The sequence below is a fragment of the Ctenocephalides felis genome, unplaced genomic scaffold (genome assembly GCF_003426905.1).
Source record: "Ctenocephalides felis isolate EL2017-DRISC unplaced genomic scaffold, ASM342690v1 CF-g0.4_SCAFFOLD_00845, whole genome shotgun sequence".
Lineage (NCBI taxonomy): Eukaryota > Metazoa > Arthropoda > Insecta > Siphonaptera > Pulicidae > Ctenocephalides > Ctenocephalides felis.
In genome coordinates this window covers 20,445,868-20,461,369 of record NW_020536999.1, presented here as the reverse complement: position 1 = coordinate 20,461,369, position 15,502 = coordinate 20,445,868, and the positions used below count along the sequence as shown (strand labels likewise).

The 15,502-nt window shown below is 29.9% G+C and overlaps 1 protein-coding gene across 1 annotated transcript in view; it reads right to left on the bottom strand.

Moving 5' to 3' along the window:
• Positions 1-15,502, bottom strand: part of LOC113380256 (hemicentin-2-like) — a 265,144-nt gene that overhangs the window by 12,056 nt on the left and 237,586 nt on the right. The window contains exon 2 of the mRNA XM_026619616.1: positions 2,306-2,435. Coding sequence (XP_026475401.1) covers positions 2,306-2,435 — 130 coding nt within the window. The remainder of the gene's footprint in view (positions 1-2,305; positions 2,436-15,502) is intronic.

The following is a 15,502-nucleotide window of genomic DNA, read 5'->3' as shown; positions in this document are numbered from 1 at the left end:
AGCAACGAGAATAAATATAACTTTTGTCGATGTTTTCTCAAAAACTACTGAACCGATTTTAAAAATTCAATAGCTGTCGTATGTAACTCGTTAAGTGAAGTTCATTATACAATAAAATACCTATAAAAAGGATCTGATAATATACTCATGAGATACTAATTTAAATTCACTAATGCTCTAATTAAAATATATGTTTGTGTGTCTGTTTGTTTGTAATACTTACTATGTTTGTATGTTCTACCATAACCCAATATATGGGTCCGTCGTAAACGTGAGGATTCGCGATCGTTATTATTGTGTATATTCTGCATCAGCAATGAGATATGAGCACGTCAATGGACAGCCCGAATCCCATACAACAAGGATTAGATACGAATTCGTGGCGGCGCTCAAAATTCGGACTCGCCTCGTAGCGCCTTCGGGCGCCTCACTAAATCCTAGGCGACCGCGAGTTAATCTAATCCACCCGGGCGACAGCCACGAGGAGGACGAGTTTGGTGTTCGTACAGAACATTTCCGATGGGAATGAAATATATTTATATAATAAAAAAGATTATATGCGTTGAATATAATACATACACACACATATACATATATATATATATATATATATATATATATATATATAGGGTGGTCCTTAATGTGGATATTTTCAAAATTTTACTCCTAAGGGCTCAAATGGTTCCAAATTGATAAAAAACAATTATTTGAAAATTTTAGTAATATTATCTCTTAATATTGTCAGTGCGCAATTCAATCAAAGTTTTGTATGAAAAGAGCATGAAAAAATTTTCAAACATTTTAAAAATGTTTTTTAAATATAACTTAGAGAACAAATGAATGAGTTTTATTCAAAATTCGACGCTCTAAAAAACAAATTATAAAAAACCTGTTTTGCAAAGCATCGAATTTTCAATAAAAATGACACGAATTGTCACTTTTAATTCATTTGTTGCTAAGTTATACTTAAAAACATTTCTTAAATTTTCGAAAGTTTCTCCATTATATATCTAAAAGACAATATTAAGAACTAAAGCTTTCAGATAAATGTTTTTTATCAATTTGGAACCATTTGAGCCCTTAATAGCAAGGAAATTCGAAAATGTCCTTACCCCTAGCACTAGGACCACCCTAATACAGGTGTCCCAGACATTGACGTCAAACCAAAACGGGGTGATAGTATTGCCTTTACTGTCTAGACTCTAGAAGAAAAATTAGAAGATTTTTCTCAAGTTGTTTGGAAATTATGAGCTTTAAATTCAACCCAGAGCTTTTGTGAAATTATGACCATTTTTTATTTTTTTGGGTAATTTTTACTAATTTTGTACATTTAAAGTTTGGAATCATGACTGTGAACAACATTTCTAAAACCACAATGAAAAATAATAACCCAATTGCACCAAGATTTCGAGAACTAAGACTCTTTGTTAAACTATGAGTTTAAAAATTTCAAAATCATGACCGTGAACAACATTTAGAACCACAATGAAAAATAATTACCCAATTGCACCAAGTTTTCGAGAATTATGACTTTTTGTTAAACTATGATTTTCAAATTTTTAAAATCGGTAAACTTTAAAAGAAATGTACTAAAGTGTGTGTGCAAGTTTCATCAAACGTTGGCGCATTTAATCAGGATTGTAAAATCGTAAAATACTTTTATTATTGAGAAATTTCGAGTAAAAAATAAAAACCCTAAAATAGCATAATTTTTGCTAGTACATTTTAATCACAATTTTATTACTTTTGAAAATATTGCAATATTCTTAATATAAAGTTAATACATAGTAGTGATTTATATTTTATCATAATTGTGAATAATTTTCACACAGGGTTAATAATATTATTTAAATTCTTATTTATTGATAAAAAAATATATTGATTTCTCATTGATTAAGTCGTTTATTTGATTTAATTAGGGCGAAATGCCACTTACAATTAATTTACGATTTATTTTTACAAGGGAATGTAGCAGAAAATTTATAAATGCTGATTTGTTCGCAAAAAATCGATTAAACATCAAATTAATGTTGTTTTCTTTTTATACATGTATCGGAGGGCTTGATTATAGATTTGATATATAATTTAATTTATTTATCAATGCTTAAAAGACTTACTAATGAGTAAAATTTTAGAATAGATGTTAATAATCCATATATCCCCAAAATTACAGAATTTTTTGTATAAGACAAATTATAATTAATAAAAGAAATGAAAAAAATATAAACCTCTGATTTCCTGTTAATAATCAATTCTATTCTATTCTATACTATTCTATTCTATTCTATTCTATAGTAATACTGACCTGTAAAGTGGTATAGGGGAGTCCTTAAACCACAAGACCATGTTGATCGTGTCCCGCGGTGTCGCCGGTGTGATGTCGCAAGGCAATTCCACGTCGTGCCCGATGGCGGCCCAGACTACCTGTGCGGGCGCTGTAAACCGGGATACGATATATCAATATACAGAACACAATATACGGGCACATTTGCGGTATTGAAAGCAAATACAATGTACACGAATAGTAATAAATGATATTGTTTTAATCGATTTAATTTGATTATTTTTTTGATCGACGTTACTTATAAAACTATAGGCTGACAGCCAGTGAACCTTTTATATGATGGTGCACCTGTAAGACTAACAATTTTTGTAGAGATGATTCTTAGCGTGCCTAGTACGAAAACAATAATCTGGCAGGTTTGAAAGTATCAAATATATCAAATTGCCAGCCCATTACAGCCTGCACTAATACCTGCCAGACGAGTCGAAAAGTTCACTTTTGTGAGCTACTACTAGTATAACATGTACTGATGGAATAGACAATTGTTTGCTAGTAACGAAATGTTTTATTTAATACTTGACCATTAGCAATAAATCAATGGTTCAAAGGCATTGTTAATGTTGCACATAACGCAACAAATTTTAATACTCTGGAGGATAGCTTGGTTGTAAAAATAGAATGATTGTTTTTTTTCAAAATGTGTTGAATTATCAATATAGTTAACTTCGCGTGGGGTAAGAACAGTAATCTCAAATAATTGTAAATTTTCTTTACGTTTCAAGACCTCTTGAATATTTAGAGCATACCTTAGAAAAATAGGCGTATGTGTTTGAGTATGGATTCATGTTGGCATCCACGAATTCGGAACAACTGACTTCAATGATTCAAAAACATTCGATTTATATTGATAGAGACACGTGTTAATAAGTATTAGTAAGTAGATAAGGTTCATAAGGGATCTTTACAAGTTTCTTATTAGATCCTTATTCTTATAAAATTTCAGTGGATTCTGACAAGAGTTTTATTATCAATATATGAAAATTCAATACGTACTTTTAAATATGAAACAGCTTTTCTTAATAATGATATTTAGGAAAGCTTATTCGCGCTTTCCAATATAAATTCTCGTTTTTTAGTTTGAGTAACAAAACATAATGTGCAATTCATAATTAAGTATTAATTAAATTCCAATATAAATTATTGTTCTTCAGTTCGAGTAACAAAACATAATGTGTAATTCATAATTAAGTATTAATTAAATTCCAATATAAATTCTTGTTTTTTTAGTTCGAGTAACAAAACATAATGTGTGATTCATAATTAAGTATTAATTACATTCCAATATAAATTCTTGTTTTTTAGTTGCTCAAGCGACAAAACCTAATGTATAATTCATAATCAAGTATAGATTAATCTCATAAACAAAAATATTATATAAATCATTGAAATTTTATTTTACTTTAATTATGTAGTAATTTTATAACACCTATCTTAAAAGGGCAACAAACAAAATTGTAGGTTTAATACATGACTTTAAAAATATCAAATGTGCTGACTATTGTCTGAGATTTTGAGTTTGAAATAACATATACTGATGCTGGAAAATGATAATTCCAATCTCTCTTACTTTTATTGATGGTACAAAAATTATTCTGACTGGTGCAAATTTTAAATCAGCAGCTAATATCGATTTTTATAAAATACATAACGTCGTAAATTCTGTGTTCTACACAGTAGTAACTTTTTTAAAGCTCTCACACGTCGTCTTTGAGATCTGACTGCCTTTTTTCATTTTCTGCTAGTCTTTTTCTTAAAAGAATGCTTTAAGAACATACAGTTTTCCTACAACTTTAGTAGGAAATGCTATTTATTTTTTACGTCTCTGTTGTAATATTCAAATAACTTGCAAATTCGCTTTGTTGATAAAACACAACATTGCTGAAAAAATATAATAATTCTAGGCAATAAAAAATATTTTCAAAACATTTGAAAAGCAGGATCTTTGATCAACATTTCCATTAATACCTGATGAATAATTATACCGGTAATGAGAAAACAAATTTCAAATTATCCCTAAAAGCTTTTAGTAATCAAGTATGTATGCTAATATGGCAAAATGATATGTAGAACCTATCTCAACTCCAAAGGATCAAATATTCTATTTACGTATTTCGCTTAAAATAGCAATATCCCAGCAAACTATATCTGGAATTGCATTACCATTTCGGGTAATAAGAGGAAAACATGTGAGAAAATCTAGTTATCGTTATGAAAGGACCGAATTTCCACGTGTCTATTAGAAACACTCATTTAGAATGCATAGAAGGTAAACAGAATGTCAGGTTCATAATTTGAGTGGAAATAAAGTTCTGCTGAAAAGTAAACTTTAGCACAAAGAGTTCTGGTGGAAATAACAAAGGATTAAAATTGCAATCTTGAAAGATAGATCGAATTTTAGATATTATAATGTTTAACATACATGCAGTTATAATTTTTTTTTTCATATATTGATAATTTTTAAAGATATAACATGAACATATTTCTCTGAAAAAATCAAAATCATTTCTTAATATTCAATCTTGTGTTTTTATTCCATTTTAATTTTTGTTTTTTTGGTTTTTAAGGCTTTGGGCAGTCAATTTTATTTGTTATAATTAGTTGAATTGCATAGATCAAAACAATAATTTTGTATTATTATATGGACTAAATATTGAAATATATCGAAGTTATTTTCTCAAATGATGCAAAAATTGTACAATGAAATATAGCGAATTCAAGAGCAAAAAACAAGCGTCTTACGATTCGCAACTTCTCAGTTTTGCACCTAATTTAAATCTTATATAATTTTGATAGGGTTTTCGAAGTCTTCAAAGGTCCACAATTATATTATTCTTCTAAATGACAATTAAAAAATTCAAAAACCAAGAATTGCAATTATCATACTAATATCGACAAAACGTTTAATTATTACTAATTAATTTTAAAACGAATCAATAGCACTTCCACAATGACTAATTGATGTATTAATCAGGTAATATAGTAATCAAATCTTGATTTGATCTGTTCACCTTAGGTACAATAGATGTAATACATTATGTACAACCTAATTCAATTCTATAAGAGAGTACGCTGAATCTCAAACTTAATATGCAATTATAATAAAGTAATTGATAGATATTAAGATTATATATTTTTATGAATCAAAGGAAATTAGGTACGGTTGTGCCACTTTTTCTTGATCAGCAAAAATTTTGATAATTTACCAGTTAGCTGGGTGAAAAGTAAATTAAATGGTGAACATTTGTCCGTACATAATACATAAACTGTGTGATTAAATGCAATACATTAGTCATAGAATCAAATCAAAGATGAGAGTCACTACTGTTCACACCCCGAGGGACGGTTGTGACAGGCATAAAAATGGGTTAGAAAATAATAGCTATAAACACCAAAATGGTTAAATCGAGTCTTATTGTCAGAAGTGTAAAATACAACACAGCATAATCATTTAAATTTAATCAAAGCTTATGAGTATAAAAACATAATTTAAAAAAGAATGAAATCATTTGGTTTCTTGTATTGAATTTTTCTTTCCCTTTCTCTTTCATATTTTGTCTTAGTTAAGTTTGATTTTTTTTTCATACGTTCAATTTCATAACTACAGGACAAGAAATATATGTTACAACCTACCCACAAAATTTGTCACAACCGAACCCAGCACACAATTTCGGAGACAAATCATAGTTATTGATTGAGCTATATTATCAACGTAAAAACGAATTCCTGATAATTACTTACTAATGTTCAACATACAGCAAAATAACGTGATCTATCTGTATGTAAGTTACAGTTATTATGAGAAAAAAATTGAATATAAAAAAAAGCGTGAGTAAGGATCACGTTCGTTGTTGATATCGGTACACATACAACGTTGATGACGGTACGCATACAACGACAGAATTCTATTCACATACAAGACGACTAAACACAATCGACTAGTATTAAAATGATTTTTATCGAGAGCGAATGACGTACAGTTCTGGCGTTACGCATTTCCGTTGCATATGTACGGATTTACACCCTAGTCGCGCCTAAAGAAGTTTTAGTTCAAAAACTTAATTTTAATTCAAAAAGTTTTACTTCAAAAACTTTTTAAAAGCCATTCGGTCTACAGATCATGTTAATGTAGAGCGCTTACTCAATGCAATAATGGAAACTTGTTTGAACAAACATACTTCATCCTTTACCCTTTGGACCATATCTCGAAGTCAGCACAGTTTAGCTGTTATGACTCCAGTCTACCCTACTGCTTTAGAAAATTGTATGAACAGTGAATTCTAACATATATATTTCTTAAAATCTTAATTTTTTCTCTGATTCTTTGTAAACCAGAGAATTTCGGGAATTCGTCAATGCATTTCATCAATGCCAAATAGATTTCAACTAGGTCTCCTTACTCCAAAACACAATAAACCGCATCAATTCCTCTTTCCCTCAAACCGTTTGACAATTACCCGAGGAGCAATCTCGTCTGCTAGACAGCAGGACGCTCACAATGGACACGCTCCGAGTAGCAATGACCCACAGCATCCGGTATTCCAGCGTGCATAACTTCAGTATGTTTCCTGTCCAGATCCTGGACGCTATCTAGAGGCACGTTGGAGCTATTATCATGCAGATGGCGCTTCTGTAACCCGAGATGATGGCCTACGTCCGCAGTATAAGAGATGCGGCAGGGGAGGGAAAGGACTACCAGGCAAACAATGCTGGTTCAACTTTTTTTTTGGAGGACTTAGATAGATGATTCCACTTTTCTACAGTAGTAAAGGCATATTGCATATTATTTTTATTCATATTATTTTTATGTAAGGTTGGACGGACAACACAGGTCCAATTTGACTTCCAGTAACAATAGTGACTAAACCAAATGATATACAAGACAACACATAACACATATCAAACAATCAACTATCGTACTATGTTCAGTACAATTTACAGTAAATTCCTAATTATAGAAATATGATTTTTCGCTAAATTTACAAAATTTGACATGCTTGATATAAAAACCAAAAAGCTTTACCGGTTATTAGATACTAAATCCAAACTATGCTCATACTTTATATAAAACTTCATTCAAACCAATTTGGTGCTGTAGAATACAATTGTGGGGTAGTGCTCATAAGACTAATATAGAAATAATACACAAATTTCAGAACAATTTTTTGAAAATTGCCTCAGGAGCACCAAAATATATCCCGAACTGGCCAATTCATCGCGACACGAGCACACCTGCCATAAAAGATGTAATAACAAAAACAGCACATAAATATAAAAACTAAATCATCAGCCACCCAAATTCATTAGCAAACTCCTTAATAACTGAGAACTATCGACGAAGGTTGAAAAAAAAGCGCCAATGTTAATATTATAACGAATGGGAAAACAACTATTTAGTTGTTTTTTCAATATGCCCATTTACTGTACAATGTCCCTCGGCTGACAATTGTAAATTCCCCAAATTTATTAAATGTCCTTAACTTGATAGTTGTAAATAAAATAGCGAATAAAGAAATATATGTACATCGCTTTTTACTGCATAAAGTGGTTGGGACATTCCGGGAGCAAATAGATCCAATGTCTTATTTCAATTTTAATGGAGTTTTACGAAATCATAGCTGCATTATTCAGCCAATACAAAATATAAATCTCGGGGACATTTTTCATTAATAAACCTTGATCTGGTATTTTATCAGAAATTTTCAACATTAGAGTTGGAATAACTATCTCTGCAAAATTGCTTTTTTTCTTCAATTACTATTTTATTTACTATTTTTGATTGTTTACACTTTTGCCAGAATGGAGGTTCAGTTGGTCCTTTTTACCCCACCGTCATGTAAGCTATTATAAAAGCTATATAAAATTACCTATTGAATCTAACTTAAAAATAAAAATGCATTTAATAAAACAATTTAATAACGTATACTTGAAAATTATGCTAAGATTTCGTAAACTGAACAACAGTGCTCATAGTCAAAATAATTAACAATGAAAGAAAATACTCTCAGTATAGGTTTTCAAAAGTAGTCATTGATCTCCTCATAGTGATGTTTGTTGATTCAAGGTGATAGTTGGTTATACAACTTTTGTCCTCTACTTTCAAATATTGCTGCTGAAAAATTCCTAACTTTACTTATTTCTGATTTATTGGTGGTGGACCTTTTTACTCGCGGACTTTTACTCTACCTCAATGAATGTCAATTACCACTTATTGTCAAAATCAATCAATATTTAGAAAATAAACAATTTGTAACAAATTTACTTGACAAAACCTATTTAATTTCTAACCCAGCCCTGAGAGAAAACGTCCGTTCATTAATGCCATATGTTCAGTCGTATGGAGTTTTGTGTATTGAACTTTTATGGAAGTTTCAAAGTCTGCATTTGCTCGGATTTTGTACATATTCGGAAATATGAATATGCAGTAGTCTGAAATGGCAATGGTTTGCTGAATATTTTTACTGGAAATTGGAACAGACTCATCGGAAGAAGTTAATTAAATTTTGGACGACACACATTGATTTAAAATTAATGGTAAAGGAAATATACAATTGTATTTTACGTAATTAAATGAAGTAAATTAATTAAATAATATTTTTTATGATTAAGTTTTTATTAGGATTTTTGAAATTCCAAATAAAATGTAGAAGCTTCCAAAGGTGCAAGTATGTGTAAAATAAATAAACGAATCAGCAATTAGCTAATAAATAATTTTAGTACCACCACGAATTCATGTATCCGATCCAATAAATTATATCATTAACAAAAGGCACGATATCCTTTTTTAAATGAAATAACCAAGATTAGGCAGATATATTTTCTCACCTAAATGCTTATTTTATTTAATAATAATCAGAACATTTATACATATTCTATGAGTTATTTTGATTAACATTAATAAAATATAATTATATATAGTAGTTACCCCCGTGGATATGTACTGTTTGGTGCAATATCACTATATTAAATTGATTGCCCATAAGTTTTTTAGTCTTTTCGATTCTGGTATATTTATCAGCGAAGCAACGAGTGAATAAGGATGATTTTATAATTTTTGATGATGATTAGTCAATCTTGTATATATAAAGTCCATAAAATATAACACCTTCATATCATCATATAGAGTTTTGTTGCTTACGAACCAGGTTGCACCTATCATCATTCTAAGTAGTTTTGATTAGATCCAAATACTTGTAATAAAATTCCACTTCATATCCCATGTTTCAAACTCAATAGAACCGACAAACATCGATATTTTCATTTTTTGCCAACGTTTTCAAAAAGATTACATGTCGAGAGTCTCTCGATAGAAAAATAAATGTAAAAATCACGTTGTTAACCCGAGGCTGGATCGCATCGATCAAAAACGCGCGTGCGGAAATTGAGGAATTAGTGCTGGGAGTGACATCTTAACATTGTGACATGTCTCAAATCCTGGGTCATTCCGGCAATTCATTTGGAAGAGAGAACCAGAAAGGGTTTTGCCGTGAGACGGCCACGGGCTCACGATCCGTATGCCACCCCGAAGGGATTTGTCGGGATATGGGTTAATTGTCCCCAGAAATACCTATAAAGCTAGAGCTGGGAGATGCCAGATTTTTTTTGACAAAGTCACTGGAGAGAATGATTAATTGGCAAAGATCTATCTGCCAGGTTATATATAATAAAATCTCTATAAAAAAATGTTTCCCTAAATTTTAATCTCACATTGGTTAAATATCTTAGTTATTATTTGGTAAAATCCCTTTAAAATTAAAAATAATACATTATATTATTATTAAATAATACATTTGATTTGTTTGTTCGCTGGCTGTACCTTCTTACCCCGCGCAAGGGACAGATGGCAAATTTTAGAAAAATAGTAAAAAAATGTATTCTTATAATTAAAAGTTGGCTAGAAACTTTACTGAACATAGTTCGATAGTTGTACATTTGACACATGCTATGTGTTGTCATGTAGTTAATTTGGATTAGACAGAGTAGCTTTACTGAAAATCATATTGGACCTTTGTGCCCCGCCATACCCTATAATAATATTTATTACAAATAATAAATTCACTAAATAAATTAGTTTCTGAGTTATCAGCCCTATTTCTACTGGTGTTACACTAAGTCATGAATAAAAGCTGATGACTGAAAAGCGTCGGCCGATTTAGCGTTGTCTAATTTAGCGCGGGCGTGACATTTACGAGATGTCTATTGTATTCGAAGACTTTAAAGAAAAAAGTGGTAAACTTTTGTTCTAGGATTTTGCAGATTGAATAACAGAATCTGAAACCACAACTGAAACACGAGAAAGATTCTTAATTAGGAATGGTTTACATTGCAATTTCAAGCGTACTTTAAGTAAAAAATGTTCGAACGTGTACGAAGGTTTTCAGGAAGTGGTTTCAGCCTAACGTACTTTAATTATAAATATTAATTTTTTGTAACTAACTATGAATATTAACTTTTTGTAACTAGTTGTAAGTAGAATTTTGCAATTAAAAAACTTGCAATAACTTCCCGATATGTACATATAATAAACTTTTTTTTTATTCGACAATATATTCACAACTGTATTGTAAATATATTGTCTACATGGACATTAGATAAATCTTTTGGAAATTATATATAAAAAATGACATCGATATATAAATTGTGAAAAATACACAGTTGCAGCATTTTTCCTTTACACATGATGAACTTAATCAATAAGAATTAAGACTGAGATATTCAGGTAAAATTGGTTCAACTGTTTATTTCTAAAACAAAATTTTTACTTTCACTAAAAATACTCAAAGCGGTTTCCTATTGATGTCTTTCAAATATGATATCTGTAATTATTTCAATTAAATTAACAAATTTCATTTAATCAATATCTTGACTTAAAAATGTCTTTTACTTAGGTGCAACGATAATCAGTAGCTATTGACAAAACAAAGAGCGTAAATAGATGTTCGGCATAGATTCTGATTAGAATCTCATAATTTGATGAATATTTATAATTCATTAGCTTATCGTAAGCCTGTAATATTTTAGAATGTTATTTCAGACCACAAACTCTATTGACAAACAAAATTTTATCAAAATCGTCAAAAAAAATTGTTTCAACTAAATAGCGACGAAACGGCAAGATCGATCTTTACCAAAAACTAATCAATGCAATTTTTAATCAATATATTTCGAACATTCAAGATTGTGAGCCAAAACATGGGCAAAAATTTTTATACTTCTTTGCAAATTACAAAGAAATTGCTTGACAGATTGTCAAACAAATGCTAGTACTTTTCAAGCTAAATCCAATAGTTTCTAAGTTTTTACAGCAATTATTGAGAAAACGACGATAAAAGGTCGGTTCACAAACATACACACATATTCACGTACTCATACTTTTCTCAAAAAATGCCATAGACACATTTGCTACCTAAGAAGTACAAACTCAAAGAAAGGATTGTAGCATTCTAGATCTTCCCCCCAATAGAGTAATACCAAATAGTGTTTGCATGGAGCTAGATGCACAAGGTAAGCGGAAATTTTTTAGTGGGTATTATACCCACGCGGTATTGAGTCCGACATACCCAGGCAAAGGACCTAGTTCGGGATGTATAAACGCATTTTTTTCGCTATACAATTAAAACATACACATACCTTTCCCAACTTTGGTCTCATTCGATTCAGAATGTTTTCGGATGTCGAGAAAACCTAAAGTCAGCAAATCGGACATTTTGGCAAAAACAAACTTCATCTTGAAGAAGTTTAAAAACTTACATGCATGTCTCCACACGATGTCGTTTCATCTTGATAGCATTACATATCAACTTGTTAAAATTATAATTTACTTCGCCTAAATAAAGTTGTCCATTTTGCTACTAGATAATTAGCACAACATCCTCTATCCCATCCACATACATAAATTCGTCCAAAATACAATATTTAAAGAGAAAATTTATAATTTAAACTGATTCCTGTTCAGCTTTATCGCCTTGTACCGGCGTTGCCGCACGCACTGCCGGGTAACGAATTATCAAGCGCAAACTTCGCCGAATTCGCGCACGGCAGTTTAATTTATTCGCAAAATTAGTTATTTAATGCAAACGCGTCAGAGCGACGTGAGTGGTTATGGGGTGAGACATAGATAAAGCTTTGGTAAACATTTTCGAATCATAATTAATGGAATTCTCTATATACTGATATTTGTAATAAAAAGTGATGAAATATTTGGACGTTTAAAGTTGACGTTGGTGAAATAAAGTGATGTTGAAGATTTTTTTCAACTTGATCAGTAATATCTGGACTGGCCACAAGGTTCCAATTTAAACTTTCAAAATTTTACTGTCTAAGCCAAATGAACTACCTTCACTACAACACAATCATGTATCAACAAACAACTATCGTACTAAATTCAGTAAAATTTGAAAATTTTCATTATTAATTATCCAAAATCTGTCCCTTTTTGCATCTGTCCCTTTTTGCCACACAACCATGAACAACAGATCCAGTGCCTTATTTTTACCTTCAAATAGATTTTATAAAATAATATCTAAATCATTTACTACTAATTCAAAATATAAATTTCATTAACAAAAAGAACATTGTATATAACCTTGATCTGGTACTTAGTCAAAAATATTCATCAGCAGAGTTGGAATAACTATGAACTCAATTTACTGTTTTATTTACTACTTTCTGACTCTTTACACCTTTGTCAGAGTACAGGTTAGTTGGTCTTTTTCACCCCTCTCATATGTAAGCTTTTATAGAGACTATATGAGGAAGTTGTGTTGAATTTAACTTAAAAATGATGAGACATCTTGAGAACAATTGCATAACGTATACTTAAACTACTAAACTAAATACGAGAGATCAAAACTAAAAGCTATCAACGAAAAAAACACTTTTGTTATCAATATTGATACAAGGCCGTTTATTTAATAAACTGAGGTCATTTCTTTTTTTATTACATTTTTGTTATAATAGTTATGAAAGATCCTTCAGTGAAACGGCTTTTAAATAATTTTTTTTCCAATTGTAGTATGGTCGGATTGAAAAACATCTATGTTATGTTATAAAGTGTTAATGTGTTCTGTTACCATAGTTTTGAATTGTTTTAAATTTTTTTAATGTTTTTATGTTGCTGTAGTTGTTTCACTTAATTTCTGATTTCAAGAAAACACAAAATTTGATAAACCTAAAATTATTATTAAGATAATTGTGAATACTATAACAAATCTCATTAACAGTAATAATAAATCAATTGAGGACTAATTGATTTGTTACTTACAATTTGCTAGTACTGAAGGAGTCAGATTTTACTAGATTTTTATTTAATTTAAATAAATCCTTAATTTTTTTTAATATTTACTTACAAAGTTAATTTGTAAAAATTATAGTTGTAGAAATTATAAAAAACAATTAAACTCAGTTTGTCAAAATTTTTACATAGTTTTAATTATTAAATACTTTAGGTGGTGCTTGCTGAATTTGCATTAGGTTTGAAACCGTGCATCCAACAGCCTGAATTATATTAAATTTAAATAAATCTTAAGTTTATCTTACAACATTTACTTACAAAGTAAATTCTATTTACTAAGCAACCAGTTCTTTAAAGATTTATTTTCAGTACGTTCGAATTTAATACGAACGCAGACTGTTTGGCTAGAAGCAGCTAGTAAACATCGTTCTCGTTAAAAGTCGACGGGCATGGATTTGAAATTGTGCCGCTCGTATATATCGAACAACAATAGAATGAAAATTCATGAAAATAGAAGAAAATAGATTGAATTTTCATTATTTGATACAACATTCTAGTCAATCATGTCGAATAATAAATATGTTATTGAAGCAACTTTAATATAAAATTACAAGAGATAATTAATATGTGCTATTTTATATATATATATATATATAGATAATCATATATATATATATATATATATATATATATAAGCATCATGAATATTATTTCATGTTCTCTCTGTGGTATGTAGTTTTCACAATATTAAATTAATCACCGTAAGTGTTATATAATGGTTTTCATTTGTAAAATGACTTGCATCATTAGAAGAGCTAAGGGCTTATTACGACACAAGGTAAAGGCGTTTAAATCAGGACTTGCTAGAACTATATTAAAATATTTTTTGTCTAGTTTGGATATCGATGTAATATTCAGAACTGTTCAGGTCCGTTATTTTTAATCTAATATAAAAGTTGAGATTGCGCTATAATTATCAATAATTTTAAATTTTATAGATTTTAATTTGCTTCAAATTCATCAATTTTTGATAATATTCAACAATTATTGCGATTGCTGAATGTTTAAATAGGTATCTTGATTTTTGCAAAGAAACATACCTGGGGTTAATTGAAACAAAATTTGGGGTAAGTTGTAGCATACAAAAATTGTATACAGCTTCAGAAATGTATAGTTTGTAAAATGAGACCGCATGTAAATTGTATTACAAGAGTCATTTCATATTTTTTTGTGTTTTAATAGAAGTTTGCGTTGATTTATGAAAATAATTACTTAGAGACAAGTCAGTTTTCTTTGAAATAAATAAAGAATAAATCACCAAAGCCCCAAACATAGGGTAAATTGTAACACTGCACAGTTTCTAGAAAATTATTAACTGGGAATAAGGAACAATAGTCATGTAATTATTTTTTTTTGTATTTGGTCGAGGAATAGTTTGAATCATCTATTCATCTTTATTTCGTAGAATACAATCAGTGGATCTTAAGATATTTTCATTTAAAAAAATCTAACAACAAGCTTCTACATAATACGTTTGCCAATTAGGTAATTTGGTGTATTTGCGTGATTTTATTTATAATACATAAGTTTATATGTTATCGAAAATTTCTGGATTCTTAATAAAATCAGTTATCAAAAATAACTATCTATTTGAATAACTAGTGGTGTATGCATCGTGCCTATAGGCAAATTGCTGGTACTTTCCGTACCGTAATTAAAAATCCTGGTACGAAACCCAAATAAAAAATTTACAAAATGTGTACACATTATAAAATCTCTTTAAAATATCTGAGAATTGGATGTATATAGTCCAATAAACATTTTTGACCGCCAATGACATTTTTTAACTTGAATTTTTTTACAACAATATTTGAAAGTAGAGTGAAAAGGTGTATATACCTCGATTCTTACGACGTTGCAATTGGGAG